At 52.2% G+C, this 20,541-nt stretch overlaps 4 protein-coding genes across 8 annotated transcripts; 1 reads left to right on the forward strand and 3 right to left on the reverse strand.

The window, feature by feature from the left end:
* Nucleotides 1–480: 480 nt before the first annotated feature.
* LST1 (leukocyte specific transcript 1) lies at nucleotides 481–3,163 on the reverse strand. Of its 4 annotated transcripts, XM_043450570.1 has the most exons (5): nucleotides 3,025–3,156; nucleotides 2,396–2,482; nucleotides 1,522–1,636; nucleotides 1,239–1,261; nucleotides 481–694 (listed from the first exon to the last, which is right to left on the reverse strand). In XM_043450570.1, the coding sequence occupies exons 1-5, from the start codon at nucleotides 3,097–3,099 to the stop codon at nucleotides 551–553; spliced, it is 444 nt and encodes a 147-aa protein (XP_043306505.1). In that variant the 5' UTR covers nucleotides 3,100–3,156; the 3' UTR covers nucleotides 481–550. The 4 variants fall into 4 exon arrangements, with proteins under 4 accessions (XP_043306505.1, XP_043306506.1, XP_043306507.1 ...); XM_043450571.1 differs by lacking the exon at nucleotides 1,239–1,261 and having other exon boundaries at nucleotides 1,522–1,590; nucleotides 3,025–3,163; XM_043450572.1 differs by lacking the exon at nucleotides 2,396–2,482 and having other exon boundaries at nucleotides 3,025–3,141.
* Nucleotides 3,164–4,866: 1,703 nt separating this feature from the next.
* Nucleotides 4,867–8,013, forward strand: LTB (lymphotoxin beta). Of its 2 annotated transcripts, XM_043450567.1 has the most exons (4): nucleotides 5,889–6,142; nucleotides 6,565–6,616; nucleotides 6,820–6,891; nucleotides 7,376–8,013. In XM_043450567.1, exons 1-4 carry the CDS (start codon nucleotides 5,981–5,983, stop codon nucleotides 7,828–7,830), a joined length of 741 nt encoding a protein of 246 aa, XP_043306502.1. In that variant the 5' UTR covers nucleotides 5,889–5,980; the 3' UTR covers nucleotides 7,831–8,013. The 2 variants fall into 2 exon arrangements, with proteins under 2 accessions (XP_043306503.1, XP_043306502.1); XM_043450568.1 differs by lacking the exon at nucleotides 6,565–6,616 and having other exon boundaries at nucleotides 4,867–6,142.
* Nucleotides 8,014–9,844: 1,831 nt separating this feature from the next.
* Nucleotides 9,845–12,621, reverse strand: TNF (tumor necrosis factor). Its single transcript, XM_043450854.1, has 4 exons — nucleotides 12,245–12,621; nucleotides 11,617–11,665; nucleotides 11,375–11,422; nucleotides 9,845–11,064 (listed from the first exon to the last, which is right to left on the reverse strand). The coding sequence occupies exons 1-4, from the start codon at nucleotides 12,428–12,430 to the stop codon at nucleotides 10,643–10,645; spliced, it is 705 nt and encodes a 234-aa protein (XP_043306789.1). The 5' UTR covers nucleotides 12,431–12,621; the 3' UTR covers nucleotides 9,845–10,642.
* A 1,234-nt stretch (nucleotides 12,622–13,855) lies between these two features.
* Nucleotides 13,856–16,338, reverse strand: LTA (lymphotoxin alpha). The gene is made up of 4 exons (XM_043450855.1): nucleotides 15,794–16,338; nucleotides 15,294–15,401; nucleotides 15,114–15,207; nucleotides 13,856–14,901 (listed from the first exon to the last, which is right to left on the reverse strand). Exons 2-4 carry the CDS (start codon nucleotides 15,390–15,392, stop codon nucleotides 14,489–14,491), a joined length of 606 nt encoding a protein of 201 aa, XP_043306790.1. The 5' UTR covers nucleotides 15,393–15,401; nucleotides 15,794–16,338; the 3' UTR covers nucleotides 13,856–14,488.
* Between the last annotated feature and the right edge of the window lie 4,203 nt (nucleotides 16,339–20,541).

Consider the following 20,541-nt stretch of genomic DNA (forward strand, 5'->3'; position numbering starts at 1 on the left):
GGCTAAGGCCCTTTGTCTTAAGAAGAGCGGAGTAACTGACATGACTAGTCCTACTTGTCAATAGCCCACAGGCAAATACTCTTCTCTGAGCTTCAGGGGAGCTTGGGTCCTTCCTCACTCAGTGAATCCCCCTACCTGACCCCAGAATGAGTGGGAGGGTAAATCACTTAGGAGTCTGTTTTTGTATTTAAGAAAGGCCACTTCCTCACTCAGTGAATCCCCCTACCTGACCCCAGAATGAGTGGGAGGGTAAATCACTTAGGAGTCTGTTTTTGTATTTAAGAAAGGCCACTTTATTATTATTTTTGGCCACTTGACCACTTAGTTCCCTGACCAGGGATCGAACCTGTGCTCCCTGCAGTGGAAGTGTCCAGAGCCTTAAGCACTGGACAGCCAGGGAAGTCCCAGTAATTTAGGTTTTGATCTTGGCCCTGTGGAGCTGGGGCTTGAAATAGATGAAGAAGCCTGAGACACAGAGGGTGGTGAGACCATGGTCTTTACTGGGTGAACCACAGGATGGCCCTGGGTTGGGGGAGGCATCTGCAGGTATTCAGGTGGGTTTGTTCTTGGCAATGCAGGCATAGTCCCCGCTGGGGTCCTCCTTGTTGCCTTCCCTTCCTTGGATGTCAGGTCCCTCGCGTTCAGGCAGCCTCAGCAAGGATGCATAGTGGAGCTCCTCTTTTGAGGCCTGGACCTGGGGCCCGGACAGAGGGCACTGACGGGGTCCCCAGGAGCCTCCCTACCCTGGCCACCCCGCTCCCTAAGTTCTTGCCCTGCCCCCACTGCCACTGTGTTTTTTTTTTTTTTTTTAACCTCATTGCCTCTCTTTGTGCTCCATCTATAGCTCTCTCTTCATCGCTCTTTCAGTCTATCTTGTCCTTTTCTCTTCGTGTCTCTCTCATTCTCTCATTTTCTCCCCCTTCATCACTCTTAATCTCCTTCTCTTCCTTTTTCTCTTGGTTTCTCTCATTTTCCCTGTGTCTCTCATTCTCTGATTTCTCTCACTCACTCTGTCTCTGATCTCCCTCATTTCCTCCCCCTCTCTCTCCTTTGTCTTATTTCCTCTTTCCATCTCTACACCTTTCCTTTCCTCTCTTTTTCTCATCCCTTATTTCCCTCTTTCTGTTTCTCTCTTATTTCCTGTCTCCCTCATGCTCCTGTTTCTGTCTTTTCTCTTGCTTCCCCAACTCCACCCACTCTTGTTGCCCCATCACCCACTTCCCTGCCCCCAGACTCACCCAGCTTCTCTCCAGCCTCTTCACTGGAAGAAAAGAAGAAGCTCAGCTTGGCCCTGCCCCCACGCCCCTGGTGCCACCTCCCTGCCCTCCTCACTCACTCTCTCCACACCCACCAGGTGTCTCCTCACTTGCCACCCTCCCTGGGGTTCCCACGGCCAAAGCCATGGCCTCTCTCTTTGGACTCTCTCCGCCCCCCTCCATCTGACTTCTGCCCCCTTCCTCACATAGGCAGGGTGAGTCTGCGTTAATGAGGGGAAATGAGGGAGGTGCGGGTGGGGCTCACCTCTCCTGTAGAGCCGATACAGGCAGATGGACAGAACGACCACAAGCAGGAGCAGGAGCACCCCCAGCCCTAAACCCCCATATAGGTAAAAATCCGATTTTCCACAATGGCATTGCTGTAGGGAAAAGGGGTAAATATTAGAGGGACTTTTTTTTGCTTCATTTCACCCCATCCCCCTCGTCTGTTGTGAATCTGTTTCTCCCTCTAATAGTTTTAGAGACAAAAAAACATTCTCTCAGAGATTCTTCACCCCAGACTGTGTTGACTCACTTCTTACCATAGGTGGCCATCCCTCACCAGTTCCCTCACTCATTCCCAAGACCATTCACCCTTCAAGAGCTTACCACTGCCACCCTTGCCATCTCTGGGCCTCCTCATGAAGTCTCTTGTTCCCCAGCACTGGTTGGTCCCCAGAGGCCCTGACCACCTACCCACGAACCGCACACACCACTTTTCACCCACTGTTCCCTGTGCACAACCACCCTCCCTGCGCAGAGGGCTACCTTACCGTATTCCCCATGCTTTCAGGACTGAAGACTGGCCTGTATGTTGGGAAACCTAGCACACCTCTTCCAGGCTAAATGGCCCGGGGTGAATCACGTGCCCCAAGTTCCTCATACGTAAACTCGGGTGTCTCTGTTACAATAGTTTCCCAGGCTGAGGAGCCTTAGCTCTGTATTAACCCTGAACGGGGCACCTTCTGTTTGTCACTGCTAATCCGCATAACAATGTAGGGTACTATGGTGCCCATTTCCCTGGTGAAGGACCTGAGACTCAAGGCTGGATCCTGACAAGGACATCCAGCCCAGAAGAGGCAGAGTTGGGGTTCAAGGCCAGGTCTGTCCAGCTCCAGAGCCTACCACCTTTCCCCTACCTTAAGCTGATGAGCTGGTTCATAGCAGCCTTTCCAGCACCAGGTAGCTCTAGGTTCTGATGAGGGGGCTGAGGGAGGAGCCGAGGCCTGGCAGGAAAATAGGGAGGGCGGTGTCCAGCACCACCTGGCAGAGCAACTCAGGAAAAGGGGGGCCCCTGCTTGGCTGGTGTGGAGAGCCGCTTCCCTTGAGCAGATATTGCTGGGGCTAAAGTGGGGCATGGAGAAATGTCTGGGGCCCATAACTTCCCCTAAGACACTTCCTGTCCTACAACCACTGGTTCCTGTTTGAGGGCAAAGAGGGGGCTGCTGACTTCACCCAGAGCCAGATGCACTGACCAGTGTGTGGAAACTGAAACCAACCGGGTTTCCAGAGGATTCCTGGGATGTGTAGGGGTGGGGAGCAGAAGCACAGGTGGAGAGGAGGGCCTGAGGTGGCCATGCTGGGAAGTGGGGGTGGAAGAGGATGGTTTATACTTCTTTGGGGAGCAAAGACAGAGGCTGGACAGAGGGGTCCTCCAGGGCCCAGGGAACCTCAAAACTATATTTTCCCTTCCCTTATCTTAGACTCACCTCACTCTGGAGTATGACTGCCCTCTCCCTGGATTTCCTCCCTGAGGGTCCCAGCTTACCCAGAGCCTGTGGTCTGTGGGTGAACTGACTGCATGGCCGGAGCTGCCTTGGAGTGGTGTTGCTGCCTCAGACATTCCTGCCCCTCCCTTGGTTTAACTTCTCCCCCAGCCTGGGTGCCTCCCCAGCATGATCAGGAGAGGAAGTTAGGCTCTGAGGGTTGGGGTTATAACGTCTTTTCCTTTCAGACTCCCAGGACTGTAACTCAGCCTGTCATCTCCTTCCACCCCAGCCATCCTGTTGATTCTGCAAGTCGTCAGTGATCATGTACCTTCTAGATGCCTGCCCAGATTCACTTTTCCTAATTATACTGGGTCCCTGAGAGCCATGATCCTGGTATGTGTGGACATACACCCCCAGCTCCCAAGACAAACTGGGAGTGCTGGTTGGTTTGGGTAACTCTCCTGATATTCTGGAGCTGTATCTAACAGGGCACTTGATTGACTGATGAACAACAGGAGAGTCAGAGACAGCCAGACTAGATCTACATGAGCACTGCTGATAGATCTAAGACAGAAAGTTGATGACAAGGTGGTGTTGGGAAAGGAGGTGCAGGCAACCCAGGTGGATTTCCTGCAGGGAGCAGCATTCTGATGTTGAGCACATAAGTAAGTAACGGCAGTAGTCGAAGGCCTTCTGGACAGAGACCTGGATGAAGGAGAGGGAGATGGATGCTGGAGGATGGCACACCTAGTCCTTGAGGAAGGTGAAGACTGGGGAGCTCACGTGGAAACAAGGACTGGAGAGAAGATCTGGTGCCTGGACCCATAAACATCTGCATTTCCTTCTCCAAATTCAGAAACTTTCTGCTACTTCTTTCCCTTCCGCCACCCACAGTGTTCCCCATGCAGGACAGTAGGACAATATTTTTTTTTAATGTTTTATTATTAAAATGTTCAAACAGAAAAAATTTGAAGGAATTATACAGTGAACTTATTCCTACCATCTAGATTCTACAATTAATATTCTTCCATATATTTGCTCTATCACATATCTATCAATCCATTGCATTTTTGATGTTTTTCAAAGTTGCAGACATCAGTACATTTTACCTCTAAACACTTTACCATGCTTATCATTGACTCGAGTTCAGTATTTGTTTCCCCATTTCTTTTTTAGGGGGTTGGTGAGGAAGGCAAGATTTACATACCCTGAAATGGACAAATCTGAACTCAGCACTCAGTTCTTAAACTGTCTTGTGGTTAAGGGTATAGAGCCAGACTACCTGGGTTCAAATCCTGACTCTGCTAAGCCTGTGTGACCTTATAGAAGTTCTTTAACCTCTCTGTGCCTCAGTTTCCTCTTAGAGTTTTTATCAGTATTAAAAGCATTATTATATAGGACTTCCCTAGCAGTCCAGTGGTTAAGAATTTGTGCTTCCACTGCAGGGTGCATGGGTTCCATCTCTGGTCGGGGAACTAGGATCCTGCATGTTGTACATTGTGGCTCCCCACAAAAAAGCATTATTATATATAAAATGTGTAGATCAGTGGCAGGCACACACCAAATGCTGTTTATATATATTATATATATATAATATATATATTAGCTATGTTATTATTATTATCTGAACATACAGAGGACCTTTGCCAACAAAGGTCCATCTAGTCAAACCTATGGTTTTCCCAGTAGTCATGTATGGATGTGAGAGTTGGACCATAAAGAAAGCTGAGTGCCAAAGAACTGATGCTTTTGAACTGTGGTTGGAGAAGACTCTTGAGAGTCTCTTGGACTGCAAGGAGATCCAACCAGTCCATCTTAAAGGAAATGAAAAGACTGATGCTGAAGCTGAAACTCCAATAATTTGGCCACGTGATGTGAAGAACCGACTCATTGGAAAAGACCCTATTGCTGAGAAAGACTGAAGGCAGAAGGAGAAGGAGACGACAGAGGATGAGACGGTTGGATGGCATCACCGACTCAATGGACATGAGTTTGAGCAAGCTCCAGAAGTTGGTGATGGGCAGGGAAGCCTGGCGTGCTGCAGTCCACAGGGTCACAAAGAGTTGGACATGACTGAGAGACTGAACTGAACAGAACTGAACCCACAGAGATATCAAGAAAGGGAAATGATCTGGGACCATTTCCAACTCCCTTGACATGGTCTTTCTTCTCTTCATCTCCTACTGCTCTGCCTCCTATACCATTCATTTTGTCCTTACTGCTTTCTTTTGCTTACTCATTCAATCTTCTGTCCTTTCTTCACTAACACTTAGTCAGCATGGGGTTCATTCTAGACTGCAAAGCTCTTTGTGGGTGGGTGCTCATCGCACTCCTGTCTACACTCTGCGTAACAAGGAAAGTGATGCTCTATTTCCATCCCTCATCAGTGAGTTAACAGCCAGTGGTGAGGCTGAGGACCTCTTCAGCTGCCATTACCATGGACTGGCTTAGCTCTGTCTTTCTCATCCAGGTCTGGGGGGTTGGAGGGAGCAAGGGAATGGGAAAAGGAGGTCAGTCGAGCATGGGGACAAGTTCTTCTTAGGGACCCAGACACCCATCCCTGAAGACTCCAGTTCTCGTCCTCCTGTTCCAGCCCTTGGTGTCAGGGGTGTGGATGCAGCCTTCCCCTCAGCACCCACCTCTGGGGTACAGAAGATTGCAGACTCCACTGGCAATCTGGAGCAATCTATGTGTTCTCACTGTAGCCGCCCAACTTACAGCAAGCTAGCTTCCCTCCCAGGGCCTCAGTCAGTTTTCCTTCCCACTGAGTCAGAAGATCTCACAGTCCCCCTCTGGCTCTACCCTGAAAACCTGTCTCTTCACCTCCGACTCCTTCCCCAGTTCAGAGAACCCAGGCATCCAGCTGCCTCACCCCAGCTCTGGGTAAACAGGAAGCAGGGTCAGGGGAGCAGGGGTGTGCGGAAAGTCCCAGCCAGGTGTATGGGTCTTTGGGGAGAGGGTGGCCCCACCCCTGAGGTATGAAAGCCCCCCTGCCCTGGCCCTAGCTCAGTCTCCATGGGGGAACGGGGGCTGGAGGGCCGGGGTAGGAGGCCCCAGCGGAAAGGATGCCTGCTGCTGGCTGTGGCAGGAGTCACTTCCCTGGTGACCCTCCTGCTGGCCGTGCCCATCACTGTTGTGGCTGTGCTGGCCTTGGTGCCCCAGGAGCAGGGAGGATTGGTGAGTGGCTACAATAAACCCTCCACGGGCCAGGTATTGCCAATGCTCACTCACCTCTGGCTATGCCCCTTGCCTTATCCTGCTCAGCTGGCTTGGCTGTCCCCAGTGTGGGGATGTCTTGTCTGTCTCTTTGCTGGCCCTCTTTTCATGTTCGTGTGATGCTGTCGTGTCCCGATGTCACCAAGCCCCTTCCTGGTCGTCTGTATGTCTCTTCTCCTCCTCCCAAGACATACTAGGGCCTCTGTCTCTCTGCTCAAGTACAGCCACCTCGCTTGCTCTCCATTCCAGGGAGGTGTGTGTGGAGGCTGGGGCTGGTGGGAGAAACCCCAAGTCTGGAGCTTGGATCTATGCTGGGAATGGGAGGGCTGGTGGTTGGCATCAGTTAAGAGGGAACTCTGGGCGCTGTGACCCCACCCACTCAGGTAACAGGGACGGCTGACCCTGGCATCCAGGCACCTGCCCATCAGCGATTTGGTAAGAGCCCACCATTTTACCCTCCCTCCCCTGGCTCTGCCCCTCAGGGACTCCCAGCTCCCAATCATCTGCATCCCCAGATACTCTCTTCCTCCAGGAATCCAGATGCCCCATCCCTGGGCCCTGGCACCTTGTCCTCTGGGGGTGACCATGCGTGGGTGGCCGCCCTGCCCCCAACCGTGGACTCTTCCTACCCCTTCCAGAGTCCGGGGAGCTGCCTGAGGAGGACTCAGAAACTGATCTCAGCCCTAGGCTCCCAGCTGCCCATCTCATTGGTAAGGATCCCCATCTCATTGGTAAGGATCCCATCTCATTGATAGGGATCCCATCTCATTGGTAAGGACCTCACGGACTTGAAGGGTTCAGGGGTGCCAGTTCTGCTCACCCACGGTTAGAGTCCCTTTGCTCTGTCACTGCGGTGCTCCTTTGCCCACCCACCTGACCGCAGCTATCCTGCCCACCCTTCGGCTCCACCAGCGTTCTAGCCTCTTGCTTCCCCGCCCCACTCCCGGGAGGAGGGAAAACCCGGCCTGGATCTCCCCACCTCAGCACTCCGCACCGCACACCCAGATGCCGTCAGTCCCAACTCGTACTCATTACAGGGGAGCGCCATCAGCCCGCTCCCCCACCCAGCTGGCTCCTGCAGGGGGTTAAAAGCCCCCGGTGTCCCCCATGCCCACCCTCCCAGAAGCCTCCGTCCTGGATCACTCCTTTCAGGATCTGATTTCCGAGAGAGCCGATGGGCCCGTTTCTCTGCAGGCGCTTGGACCACGGGGCAGGGGCTAGGCTGGGAGGCGAAGAAAGAAGAGGCGTTTCTGAGGAGCGGGACGCAGTTCTCGGGCGCAGAAGGGCTGGCCCTCCCGCAGGACGGCCTCTATTACCTTTACTGTCACGTCGGCTACCGGGGCCGGGCGCCCCCTCCCGGCGTGGACCCCCTGGACCGCTCGGTCACGCTGCTCAGCCGGCTGTACCGGGCGGGGGGCGCCTATGGATCGGGGACCCCCGAGCTGCTGCTGGAGGGCGCGGAGACCGTGACACCTGTCTCGGACCCCGCCAGGAGGCACGAATATGGGCCCCTCTGGTACACGAGCGTGGGGTTCGGTGGCCTGGTGCAGCTCCGGAGGGGCGAGAGGGTGTACGTCAATATCAGTCACCCCGACATGGTGGACTACAGGAGGGGAAAGACCTTCTTCGGGGCGGTGATGGTGGGGTGAAGGCTACCTGCATCCCTAAAAGCAACTACTGCCTGATGAGAGTATGTGAATGAATCAGCCCGGTTACTGGGGACCCAGACACCAGGGACCCCATGGCTATGTGGAAAATGTAGATGACTGTTTGGAAACTGATTTTTGAGACCGATGAAAATAAAGAATGTAAACTTTAATGCTGCCAATACAGATGCTGAGATGCTAAGTTGTCTTCATTCAGGGTAGGTACACAAGTGTGGGTTAAATATTCTCCGTATTTTTCTGGTTGCTTGAAATAATTCATAGCACTTGGCATGGCCTCTGTTCCCTGGGGTGGGGGATCTGTGGGTTCCACCCACCCTTGCCTCTGAATGACTTTTCCCCGACATTAGCCCATTTGGAGAGTAAGAAGGAAAGGGCCCTCCACAAATGCCAAAGCATTTCCCAGCACCCTGATTCTCAAGGCCACACGGTCCCCCCAGACTCAGCACTGCACTCTTCTCTCTTGGGTCCATCCCAGTAGTGGGGGGGGGGGGTCATTGCAGGGGAAGGCAGGCACCACTCAGAATGGCCCAGTCAGCAGAGTAAACCTGAATAGGGCTGATAGTGAAGCCCTGAGCAGATCAGCACTTATTCTCTGCTAGCTGCCCCATTAGCCACAGTCAAGAGCCATAGCTGGGGGGTGGGGTGGTGGAATGGTGGGGTGTGTGTGTGTGTGTGTGTTTGTGAAGGGTGGGGTAAAGGGAGGGGGCTGAAGGCGAGAGTTGGGAGGGTGATTGAGAAAGGGAGATGCGGGGTGGGGGGGGTGGTTAGTGCCTGAGGACACCAGGGAGAACCTGGAGAGGAGGGGGAGGAAGAAAAACTGATGCCACTTGGCCCAAGGAGGGATGGCACTGCCTCCCCACTCATTCATACTTCCATAAGTGTGAATTCACACTTGTCCATAAGTGGGCAAGTGTGGGGGCCTCAGGGTGAGCAGCCCCCTCACTCCATGACTGACTTTCAGCCTGGGGCTGGAGGAGATGGAGGAGGAGCCAGGGCTCTATCTAGGTTACCCCAGTGGGTCACCCCACCTCTGCGGCACACCGCATGGTTTTTCCCCTTGCCTGGCAACCCTAGCAAGAAGGAAAGCCCAGCCAGGGGTCCCATTCTCCGAGTCTTTATTTCTGACTCCATATTTGTCTTTGACTCTGTGTCCGGAAGAGGCTTCCTGGAGGGGCAGAATGCATTTCTCTTTCCACTTTACCTACCTCACGTCCCTCTCATCGTTCACCAAAAATCAGGGAGACCAAGCTGGCATGGGGTGGGGAGCAGGGTGGTCCTTCACCTACATCTTATTCTTTGTTTTTTTTTTTTCTTTCTTTGATTTTTAATCTTCTTCCTCCTCTTCACTTCCATCCACTGAGAGATGGAAGCGGGTAGAAGATTGGGGCCTGGAAAAAGGGAGAAAGCCAGAATGCACAGAGCCCTCCGTGAGGTGCTCTGGTGTAGTTTAGGTCTTTTGTTTATGTTTCTCATGTGGCCCCATGTGTGGTGGGGGTCCCTACCTCTCTTTGATAGATGAGGTTCGGTGACTGATACTGAACCTTTGGTAGACCGAGGTCCAGTTCAGTTGCACAGTTAGGACTGGATTGGAAGGGGGAGGGCCGGGGACAGTCGATTCAAGAGCTCAGTTGCCCAATTAACTGTCTGAAAGTCCCTTGGCTGTGATTCAGGTGCCTGAGAATCTGGCCGCTCCCTGGCTCTTTCTCTCGGGCCACAACAGCAGGAAATCTCACCTGAGCAGGATTTGCCCCACCTAGATAGGAATTCCCAGAGTTGGAAATTCCCATGCCCTCAGGGAGAGGTAATTAAGTTCAAGTTCCTTTCTTGGGGTAGGTGCATATTCAGCTGGGCTTTGTCTTAGGCAGGATCTCTTGAGCCCCAGAAGTACGAGGAGTGAGGTCCAGGGATCTTAAGCCCTGAGGAGAAGAACTTCAGTTAGCAGCCTCTCACCCCCAAGAAGAGGCCCATGCAGAATTAATTTCCAGATAGAAGCATGTTTCTTTTCTCAGAACACTTTATTTCTCGCCACTGACCAGTAGGGCGGTTACAGGCATGACTCCCCTGGGGAGCGGAGGTTCGGTGATATAGCGACGAATCAGTCACCAAATCAGCATCATTTAGACAACTCGATCAGATAAATATTTTTTAAAAAACATAAGCAAAAGGAGGCACAAAGGCCAGGAGGCATGGTGGGAGCAACCTGCAGTTCAGCTCCGTTTTCACAGAAAACACATCTGAGCCAAGGCAGCCCTTAGTTTGTGTCTCCCAGGACACCTTGACCTCCCGAATAAATACATTCATTAGTAAATAAATAAATAATAAATAAATAATAAATAATCACAAGTGCAAACATAAACAGAGGGAGTTGGCCCAGTGGGGTTGGGGCTGGGCTTCCCACCTCAGGGGAGTCTGGGAACATTGGCAGGAAGGGAAAGTTGAAGTCCACTCATGTCAAGTTCTAGGTGAGATCTTCTCAAGGAATGTTGCGAAGGGTCCCGGTAAGAGCCCTGGCCCCCACATTCTGGGTGTCCCAGGTTGCATCCGGGAACCCAAACTTGTGGACCCCAGGAAGTTCTGGAAGTTCCAGTTCCAGTCCTTGATGGTTGGTGCCCCGTTGTCCAGGTCTCACTTCCCTACATCCCTAATTTCTAAGTGCAGCTGTTGTTTAAAGTTGTAAGCTTGGAGCCCAGCCCTGAGCCCCCAATTCCCTTTCTAAACCAGAAGGGGATGAGAAGGGTCTGAAGGATTAAATAATAAGGTAACTGAGGTGGGAGAGGATGGATGTCCTGTGCCCTCACAGAGCAATTATCCCAAAGTAGACCTGTCCAGACTCGGCATAGTCCAGGTAGTCCGGCAGGTTGATCTCAGCACTGAGGCGATCTCCCTTCTCCAGCTGGAAGACCCCTCCCTGGTAGATGGGTTCGTACCAGGGCTTGGCCTCAGCCCACTCTGGGGTCTCCCTGTGGCAAGGGCTCTTGATGGCAGAGAGGATGTTGACCTTGGTCTGGTAGGAGACTGCAATGCGGCTGATGGTGTGGGTGAGGAACAAGGGGGTGGAAGGGCAGGATTGGCCCCTGAAGAGGACCTGGGAGTAGATGAGGTAAAGCCCATCAGTAGGCACCACCAGCTGGTTGTCTTCCAACTTCACACCGTTGGCCATGAGGGCATTGGCACACGAATCCAACCACAGGAGCTGCCCCTGAGCGTTGATGTTGGCTGGAGGGAGGGAGAAGAACGGGGAGGGGTGAGTCAGTGTGACCCTGTCAGTTCTACTCTCCACATCCTGGCCCTCAAGTTCTGCGCACCCCCCACATCCGGTTCCTGTCCCCTCTGTGTTCCCACCTCCCATCTGGCCGTGAGGTTCTGAGTATCCCCCTCAAGTTCTAAGTATCCTCCACCCCCCTTGAGCTCATGAATCCTTCTCACACTGGCTCTGTCTGCCCTCAGTCTGGATTCAGCCCCCAAATCCTACCCCTCCCTGTCTCTCTGCTTCTTCGTGCCCCAGAGACATCCTCAGAACTCTTACCTACAACGTGGGCTACTGGCTTGTTAATTGAGGCTTGAGAAGATGACCCTGAGGAGGAAAGAGGAAAGGAAAAGGTGAGACCCTTAAGCTTCCCAGAAAATATCCCATACTTTGACCTCCATTCCTTCTCCCCCCAGTCCCAAACCCTAAATTTCCCCTACTGCTTCCATCCCAGGACTAAACCCCACCCACCCCCACCCACCCAAGTCCAGCATTAGAAAAGAGGTTGTGGAGACACTTACTGAGGGTCTGAACCAGAGGGCTGTTGATGGAGAGGCCAGTTGGGGATTGCTGGAGAGAAAAAGGAGGATGAGTGTTAGAGCAAGTCACCCCTGAAGGAGAAACTGCTGGCTGCTTCTCTAGCTTGTACTCTATGCCCTGATGGATCTTGTCTTCTCTCTCCATTCATCCATTTTTTTCATTCATTCATCCATTTAACAGCTCTTTCATTGAGTTACTTCCACGTGCCAGACACGCTTAGCTTCATCTTTCCTTATCTCTCTTTCATATCGTCTGTATCTTTTTCTGTCTCACCATCTTCATCCAGATCACTTGTTTTGAGTCTCCATCTTTCTACTCACACCCCTTATCTGTCTACACATCTCTCTTTATGTCTGTATCCCAGCTTACTCATTCATCCAACAAATATTTAGAGGGCATCCCCCCTGTGCCAGATGTCTTATTTCTCCGTCCTTCTCTCTTTTCCTCCCATCTCTCTCCATGTCTCCTCCTACCTCCCTATCTTTCTCCACTATTTTCCTCCCCATTCTTGCCCATCAGCACACCTCTTTCCCCACCCCATCTCTCGCCCTCTTTCTCTCTCATTTCTCTCTGGGTGGGAGAATAAGCCAAGGCCGGCCAGAGACTCACCTCTTCCCTCTGGGGGCCAATTACCCCGAAGTGCAGCAGGCAGAAGAGCGTGGTGGCTCCTGCAACCAGGAGGAAGGAGAAGAGGCTGAGGCACAAGCAACTTCTGGAGCCCTGGGGGCCCCCTGCTTTCTTGGAGAGCGCCTCCTCCGCCAGCTCCACGTCCCGGATCATGCTTTTGGTGCTCATGGTCTTTTTCAGAAGGGTTCAAGTCCAGACGGGAGACAGGAGAGCCTTGTGGCAGGGTGTGTGAGAGAGAGCAAGTTGCCTGGCTGTCTGTCGGGGGTGTGTGGTCTGGGAGGTTATCTCCAGGGGGCTCTGCAGCAGCTTGTCTCTCTCTTGGCTGGTCCCCTGGTGTCCCCGCTCTGGGAGCTTCTGTTGGCTGGGTGTGCAAACAGCTGCATTTATACGCTCTGGGGTGAGAAGAGGGCGGGGAAAGGCTCTCATTCAACCAGCGGAAAACTTCCTTGGTGGAGAAACCCATGAGCTCATCTGGAGGAAGCGGTAGCGGGCCCTACACCTTCTGTCTCGGTTTCTTCTCCATCACGGGGGCGGGGGTTTGGAAAGTTGGGGACACCCAGGCATCAAGGATACTTCCTACACTCCCCTGCTCGGATTCTGAGTGGGCTTCGATAGGCCAGTTACTGCTGTGAATATGGGACCCTGGGGGCTGGACCCATTTCCCCTCTGCCCCCCAGCTCCCACTGTTTCCATTCCTTTGGGGTTGGAGTGAGTTCTGTGGTCTGTTCCTTCTGATTTCCAGATGGGACTCAGGTAGGGGTAGAATTAGAAATGGGAGGGGCTTTACAAAGCTTAGTCCTTCATGGAGAGAAAACTCAGGGGAAACTGTGCTGGGTCCTGAGATGTGTGTTTGGGACCCTGGGGGGCGAGAGGAGCTGGAGAAAGGAAAGCTTGAGGCTCTGCAAGAACTGGGGGCGGATGGCAGGACCAAGCCTGGGACAGCCCCAGGGGCTGAAAGTAATGCTGGGAATTCATGAACTCCAGCACGGCAGGGCTTCTCCTTTCACTCTGACCAGGGACTCACCGAAACTCTGGGGCTGGTTTCAGTCTTGGTTTCCAAGGGAATGTGACTCCCCAACTTTTGCATGAAGCCCCCACCCTTCAGAGTCCCTGTGTGTGGCCATGTATCCCCAAGGAATCCCTGCTCCCTCCAGTTTTCTGGAGACAGCACTGCCCTTGAGAGCCCCCATGTGTGTGACCAGGTCTCCTGAAATGCCTCCTGTGTTCTCCAGCCCCCAGCCTTGGAGGTTGTCCCATTTCTCGGGGCCCTGGCATGGCCATGTCTTCCAGGGGGCCCCATGATCCTCCCCCATCATCCTGAACACTCTTTAGCGTTGTCAGTGCTCCTTAGGAACCTCCTGTAACCCTCATTCCTCAAGGGGCCCCTGACTCCTGCTCCTCCAGACCTTGGACCTGCCTCTGTCTTCTCACCTTATCCTCTGGTTCCTCTGCAGCGGGCTGGCTGCACCACCCCGTGAGCCCACCGTGTGTCCCCAGAGGCCCTCAGGCCTCTCTGATTCCTGTCCTCCCTCCATTCCTCAGAGACATCTGGGGAATTCTCCCCTCCCCGACAGACAGAAACAGGCAGACAGCATTTCAGAGAAAAGAGGTTTATTTGGCTTCATCGAGGGTCAAACATCTTGTGGGGTGTCCAGTTAAGCAGCGGCTGGCTCTTAAGAGCTTTTCACTTCCTTCCAGAACCCCTTGGTCCCTCAGAGCCACACTTTCTATCTCTCACTGGGTCATCCTTGCGCCCAAGCCCTCTCACTTGTCATCTCTTGGGTGTATTAGCTCTTTCTTCTGATGTCTCGCTATTATTCCCTTCTCTCCATGCTCCATAAATAAATAATTTAATTGTTTTCCCTTCATAAATAAGCACCCCCCACTGGCTTTAGTCATCCACCCAAGCTCCCTCATGTGTCAGCTACCCTCTCCATGTCCAAGACGAGGCCCCCTAGATGGCCAGGGCCGAGGAAGGGATCCGGGCGGGCATTTTGAGGCAGGCTTGAAGTCCTCAGCTGAGCATCTGGGGTGGTCCAGGGAGGTCTGGTCCCCTGGTGGGCCTAGAATTTCTTCTTTGGAAGCTCCAGTGCTGAGAACCGGGGTGGGGAAGATTCAAGACTGTTGGAATGGTCAAAAAAGAGGTGAGGTGACCCCTGAAGTGTTCAGAATGGAGGCAAAATGGGGAGAAGGCCTTGAAGCCTATTTGTTTCTTTTTGGATGTTTCTACAGAGCGAAGGCTCCAAAGAAGACACTACTGGGGCTGAGGAGCAGGTGGGAGATGCCGTCTGTGTGAGTGGATAGCTGGTCTCCCCGGGTGAGCAGGAATACAGCCCCCTGGTACACCGAGCGCACCCACGGTCCCTGTGGCCCTGGGCACACGGACTTCTGAGCGCTGAGGAGAGGCACGTGGAAGGGGTACTGGGGGGAAAATAGCTGGACCTCATGGGCCAGGTAGAGAGGGGTGGGGGCGGCCGTGGGGAAGCAGCCTTTCCCAGAGAAGACCACTTGGGAGTAGACAAAGTAGAGGCCACTGGTGGGGACCAGGAGGGAGTTGTTGCTCAGAGAGAAGCCGTGGCGGAGGAAGGCGCGGTCCGTGTTTGCTCTCCAGCGCAGCGAGTCCTGGGTGCTGGGGTCTCCTGGGAAGAGCCAGAGGGGATGATGCTCAAGGACTTGGGGGTCAATGGTCTCAGTCCCCGAGGCAATAGGTGCTGGACTGAGTTCCCAGGGATGGCTGGGAGGACAGAGGGAGTGGGAGTGGGGTGAGCTGGGGGGGGTTGGATATTGGGTCTCTGAAAGGGGCAGGAGGAGGGCTGGGGGCTACGTGTCGGGAGGGCCGGTGGATGTTTACCAACAAGGTGAGCGGCGGGTTTGAGGGTGCCACGGGTGAAGGGCTTCGGGGGTTGCTGTGCAGCTGAGGGTGTGAGGCCAACGCCACGGAGCCCCTGGGGGAGAAGAGAGTCAGACAGGCTTTAAGGCCCAGGGTTGGGCTGGGCCGCCCCCCACGGCCCCCCTGGTCCTGCTGCCTCACCTGGGCCTCGGGCGGCAGGGCCAGCAGCAGCCCCAGGAGGAGGAGGAGGGGTGGGGTGCTGCACACCCTCAGGAGGTAGAGACGTCCAGGTGGTGTCATGGGGAGAACCTGCGGGGAGAGAGACAGTGAGCGGGGCGGGGCGCGACGAGGAAGACGGGCCTCCTGCCGGTGGAGACAGCCACCCCGAGAGACACAGCGCGACAGACAGAGAAGGGGACAAGGTGCAATCAGGGAAACCCCGAGGTGAGCAGGGGGAGAGAGAGAGAGAGACAGAGATGGGAGGGGAACAGAAAGGGCTCAGAACGTGAGACACAGACAGGGAGAAAGAGACTGACAGATGCAGCCAGAGAGAGGGGAACCAACCAAAACCAGGCCTGCCAAGGCCCTGGCCCTGGCTGGAGGGGCAGGAGGGGTTGGGGTGTAAGAGGAGGGACTGAACGCCCCCGGGGAAGGAGTCCACCGCCCCGGCAGCCCGAGGAGATGGGCTGGGAGAGTCTCACCTGCTGTGCGGGGGCCCCTTGGCCCGGACGCCTGGGTCCCTTTATAGAGGAAGCGGCAGTGGCAGCGTGGCAGGCGGCGGGCGGGTTCTAGGCCGGGGCTGGGGCCTGGGGAAGCCCCCAGGGCTTAGAAGATGCTGCTGTTTCAGTCGAAGGCAGGAAAGGCTGAGGCCTAGGACAGAACCGCAGGCTGGGGGCTCAGACGACTGAGTTCTGGGAAAGGGAGTGGGGTCAGGGGAACCGTGGGCTGGGAGGGCCAGGGAGCGGGGTCAGGCTTAGGAGTTCTAGAGAAGGGACAGTAAATTCAGAGGAGGAGAAGGGGAGCTGCTGGGGCGTGGGCTAGAGGCCCGGTTCCCTGAAGAGTGATTTTGTGTAACACCTCTGCACCCTTGACTGATTACAGCCTTCTCTGTGTGCAAGTTTCCTCCTCTCGTACCCCACATCTTTGTCCCAAAAGACTCAAGTCAACTTGTCCCGGTCTGTGTATTTTCCAGGTCATCTGGTGGGTTTCACATCAAGAAGTTCCATTATATACCCTCCCGCCTGGGACATCCTGGTTTATGCCTGTTGCCCTGGTGGAAACATTCATGGAGCTCCGTTCTGCTCTCAGAAGTATCTTGGTTTGGAAAGTCCCACTCAGGGATGAGGCTAGAAATTCACGTATGATGAGGTCTCATCTTACTGAAGGATGCCCTCCACCTCATCCCAACCTTAGGTGGGCTCGAAAGATCAGATTTATATAACCCCAAACACATTCCAGCATCAAGGAGTGTGGCAACTGCTCAAGTTCTCTACACTGCAGGCTTCAGAATTCCATACAGGTGGAGCTCGAAGTGGTGTTCTAGGATGGGGTGGGGACAGCAAAATGATCTGTCTTGAAGCTGCATTTGTAAAGTCAATACATTGTTTTATTTTTATAATTTTCTTCCTTCCTTTCATTATGGCTGCGCTGTCTTTGTTGCTGAATGGATTTTTCTCTAGTTGCGGTGAACGGGAGGGAGCTCTCCTCTAGTTGCAGTGCTTCTGCAGTGCAGGGCTTCTCACTGCAGTGGCTCCTCTGTTGTGAAGCACCGGCTCTAGGGCGCATGGGCTTCAGTAGTTGTGGCTCCCAGGCTCTAGAGCACAAGCTCAGTAGTTGTAGTGCATGGGCTTAGTTGCTCCATGGCATGTGGGATCCTCCTGGACCAGGAATCAAACCTGTGTCTCCCGTGCCTGTGTTGGTAGGTGGATTCTCTGTCACTGAGCCACCAGGGAAGCCCCAGTACACTGTTGTGAAATCATTAAGGATTTCCCATTTCTGTCAATCTGGAACTCAGGTATAGTGAGGTGCACTTCTCCTTAGTAGACAGCCTGATGAAGTTTTCCATCTCTTTATAGCCATGCAGCCACCATCCAGTTCAACATATTTTTAGAACCTTCCCCAGAAGGTTCTCTCATGCCGTCTCTCAGTTCAAACCTCCCAAAGATAACCAACCACTTTTTGACCTCTACCAACTACAGATTAGTTCTTCCTATTTTTTAAAAAAATATTATCTATTTATTTAGCTGTGATGGGTCCTAGTTACAGCACATGGAACCTTTAGTTGTGGCATGTGGGATCCAGCTGCCTGACCAGGAATTGAAGTCAGTCACCGTGAACTGGGATCTTGGAGTCCTAGCCACTGGACCACCAGGGAAATCCCAGTTCTTCCTATATTTGGACTTCATATAAATAAATCACACAGACAACTCATTTGTGTTTGGCTTCTTTCTCTTGTGTTATCTTTGTGAGATTCATCTACATGGTTGTGTCAGTAGCAATTCTTATTTCATTGCGATGTGATGCTGTGTGAATATACTCTAATTTATTTATCCATTTTTCTGTTGATGGGCATTCAGTTTGTTTCTAGTTTGGGGCTAGTATGAAAAATGATGATATGAATATTCTTGAACACGAATGAGTTTTCGCTTAGCTTGTAGGTTGCAGGTCAAAAAAACAGCAACGTTTCTAAAGATGATTTTAATCACATTTCATAAGACTGAGAAAACAATTGGCCCCCTCAAATATTATTATTACTCTTATGACTTGTTATGCTTTCATGTGGAAGGTTTTGGAGGGGCTGGGGCTGAGGACGGTGGTGATGGAAACTCAAGCCCTTCCTCTGTTGCACTGGCAGAAAGTCCCTGAGGGGTCTTGGTGTCCTGTGGCAGTTAAGTCACATTTAGGGTATGTATGAGCTAGTTCTCCTGTTTTTCCCTTCCTACTTGAGGCCCTGCAACTTTGCCTTTCATGCCTTCCTAGTTTAATCTAATTACTTCTTTTCATTCTTTTTTTGGGGGGAGGGCATGCCTCGTGGCTTGCAGGATCTTAATTCCATGCATGACCAGGGATTTAATCTGGGCCACAGGAGTGAAAGTGCAGAGTCCTAACCATTGGACTGCCAGGGAATTCCCTCATTCCATCTCTTCAGCTTTTTCTCTATTCCACAAACATTAATCAAGCATCTGCACAAGGCATTTGAGGAAACATGTGTGGAAGACAGTCTCCTAACCTCTGGGAGCTCAAAGACCAGTGTGGGACACAGGTTAGTTATAATTACAGTAAAGTGTGGTTTTTCTGACAGCATGCTTATGGCAGCCCACAGTAAAGCCATCAAACTTGACCTGGGTGAGAGGTGATCCAGGCATGAAGTATCAGGGTAAAGAAGATGATGAAGGGCATTCTTGATAGAGGGAACAGAAGGTGCAAAGCCTGGAGGTAAAACAGAGTATGAAGTGTGCTAACATGTGCAAGTGAATACAGATAGAAGGAAGAGAGATGAGGCTTGGGAGGCAAGCTAAGAACACATCCTGAGGGGTTTAGAGCCAAGAAAAGATTTTATTCTAATTGGTTTGGATTTCATTCTGAGGGGAAGCCACCAAATTTTTTAAGTGAGAGAGGGACCCACCCAGATTGGTATATTTAAAACACGAGTCTGGAAGCTACAGGAGGAATGAATTGAGGTATGGGTGCTGGGGTCTGGAGGGGAAACCAGACGTGAGAAGACCAGTTGGGAAGGTTTTGCAACTCAACAAGGAGGTGACAAGAGCCTGCAGTATATAAATTGAGGCAGTAGCAGGAGAATGGGGAGGAGAGTTTCTAGGCAAAAATCTACAGGTCTTGGTGGCTTACCAGGTTTGATGGTGGAAGAAGGGCAGCCATAGGTGCCTCTTTTTAAGTATCTTGGTCCCTATTGGTATAATCTTATTTCTTTTAACCTTACTGTGTCCTGTGTCCCTGCTGGCCTCCCTCCTGATCTCTGTTCCTTGCCTTTGCTCTGTGCCCCTCTTTCTCTGGAGTCCCTTTTCCTTCCTGCTGTCTTTTTCTGCCTCTCCAATAGTAGGAGCTGATGGACTCGGCGACCTTAGCTATATTATTAATAAAGTGTAAAATGATGTTGCAATTAATGGTGAAAAACAGAAGTGAGGAAAACTGGGACATGGAAGGGCGAAAAGGGGAAGGCAAGGAGGAGATATAGGGAGACATGAGAGGGAGGAAGGAAAGGGGAGAACTGGGTCTGTGCCACAGGCGTTTGCGATGCGCTGAGGGACGCTCCTTGAGATGGACCAATCTTGGTTTCAATCTTAGTTTCGGAGGTTGTGTGAAATTCAGTTTCTTTCTTGAGGAGGCCAGCAGTTGGTTTGGGGCTTTCCCTGAGTGGGAGGGGTGATGACTAGAGTCTTGTGCTCCAAACCCAAGGAAGTACAGTTTCTACAGTGGTCTCTGTGGAGAAAACCAGTGAAATCTCTGAGCCTTCCAAATGAGGTTGAAATGATACCAGCCTCAAACCTGAACTTAGCCTCAAAACCTAAACTGGGATTTAACATCAACTTTGATCCTAACCCATATTTAACCTCAACCCAAATCGCAACTCAAAATCAACCCTAACCTCAAATCTAAACACATCTCAATAATGAACCCCCTAAATAAACTTATGCACTAAACTAACCCAGCCCTGTTTCTAGAGCTCATCGTGGAATTAACTCATCTCCATTCTTAATCCTATAGTTAAACCTGACTCGAAATGTAAGTTCAATCTGAGCCACAAACCTAAAGTTGAGCTTTATCCTGCTTTTCCCCATTATTCATTCATGCTTCCGTTTAATGAGTCTTTTTTGGGAACTTAAAGCATTGGACTTGACTTTGACCACCAGACAGTGATATTGCTGGTTTAGCCCAATCTCTTCACTCTTTCTGGAGCTGTTTCTCTGCTCTTCCCCAGTAGCATACTTTAACACCTATCAATTGGGAACTTACTGCGTGCTGGGCACTGTTCCAGGCAGTAAGGATACAGTGGTAAACAGGTCAGACAACGTACCTGCCATCAGGGAGCTTCCCTTCTAGTGAGGCAAGGTAGAAAGGAAATACACCGAAGAAGAAAGCAGTAAGTAGTGCTATGAGGAAATAAGATAGGGACGTGTGCTAAGAGCGGCAGGGATCTACTTTAGACACCATGGTAGAAAAGTTCTTTCTGAGTAAATGGCATTTTAAGCTGAGACCTAAATGACAAGAGTGGCTGAGTGAAGGTTTGGGGGAGAAGCAGTCCAGGCAAAGAAAACAGCTAATGCAAAGGCTGGAAGATGGAAATGAGCTGGGGGCGCTGAGGAACAGAAAGGAAGCCAGTGAGGCTGGAGCAGAGAGTGGGAGATGGATAAGCTCAGAGAACAGGGGCATGGCAGGGACCAGAGCACGCAGGGCCCTGCAAGGACAGGGAAAGCATTTGAACTGTCGT

The sequence above is a fragment of the Cervus canadensis genome, chromosome 28, assembly GCF_019320065.1.
Source record: "Cervus canadensis isolate Bull #8, Minnesota chromosome 28, ASM1932006v1, whole genome shotgun sequence".
Lineage (NCBI taxonomy): Eukaryota > Metazoa > Chordata > Mammalia > Artiodactyla > Cervidae > Cervus > Cervus canadensis.

Excerpts from the sequence above, each read along its gene's own strand:
- LST1 (XM_043450570.1), bottom strand. The coding sequence starts at position 3,099 with ATGTCTGAGGCAGCAACACCACTCCAAGGCAGCTCCGGCCATGCAGTC. Across the intron at positions 2,483-3,024 it reads CCACAGACCACAGGCTCTGG|GCCTCGGCTCCTCCCTCAGC; the intron begins GTAAGCTGGGAC and ends TTTTCCTGCCAG. Across the intron at positions 1,637-2,395 it reads AACCAGCTCATCAGCTTAAG|CAATGCCATTGTGGAAAATC; the intron begins GTAGGGGAAAGG and ends TTTTCCCTACAG.
- LTB (XM_043450567.1), top strand. The coding sequence starts at position 5,981 with ATGGGGGAACGGGGGCTGGAGGGCCGGGGTAGGAGGCCCCAGCGGAAA. Across the intron at positions 6,617-6,819 it reads ACCTGCCCATCAGCGATTTG|AGTCCGGGGAGCTGCCTGAG; the intron begins GTAAGAGCCCAC and ends TACCCCTTCCAG. Across the intron at positions 6,892-7,375 it reads CCCAGCTGCCCATCTCATTG|GCGCTTGGACCACGGGGCAG; the intron begins GTAAGGATCCCC and ends GTTTCTCTGCAG.
- TNF (XM_043450854.1), bottom strand. The coding sequence starts at position 12,430 with ATGAGCACCAAAAGCATGATCCGGGACGTGGAGCTGGCGGAGGAGGCG. Across the intron at positions 11,666-12,244 it reads TTGGCCCCCAGAGGGAAGAG|CAATCCCCAACTGGCCTCTC; the intron begins GTGAGTCTCTGG and ends TTTTCTCTCCAG. Across the intron at positions 11,423-11,616 it reads CCCTCTGGTTCAGACCCTCA|GGTCATCTTCTCAAGCCTCA; the intron begins GTAAGTGTCTCC and ends TTTCCTCCTCAG.
- LTA (XM_043450855.1), bottom strand. The coding sequence starts at position 15,392 with ATGACACCACCTGGACGTCTCTACCTCCTGAGGGTGTGCAGCACCCCA. Across the intron at positions 15,208-15,293 it reads CCCTGCCGCCCGAGGCCCAG|GGGCTCCGTGGCGTTGGCCT; the intron begins GTGAGGCAGCAG and ends CTTCTCCCCCAG. Across the intron at positions 14,902-15,113 it reads ACCCGCCGCTCACCTTGTTG|GAGACCCCAGCACCCAGGAC; the intron begins GTAAACATCCAC and ends GGCTCTTCCCAG.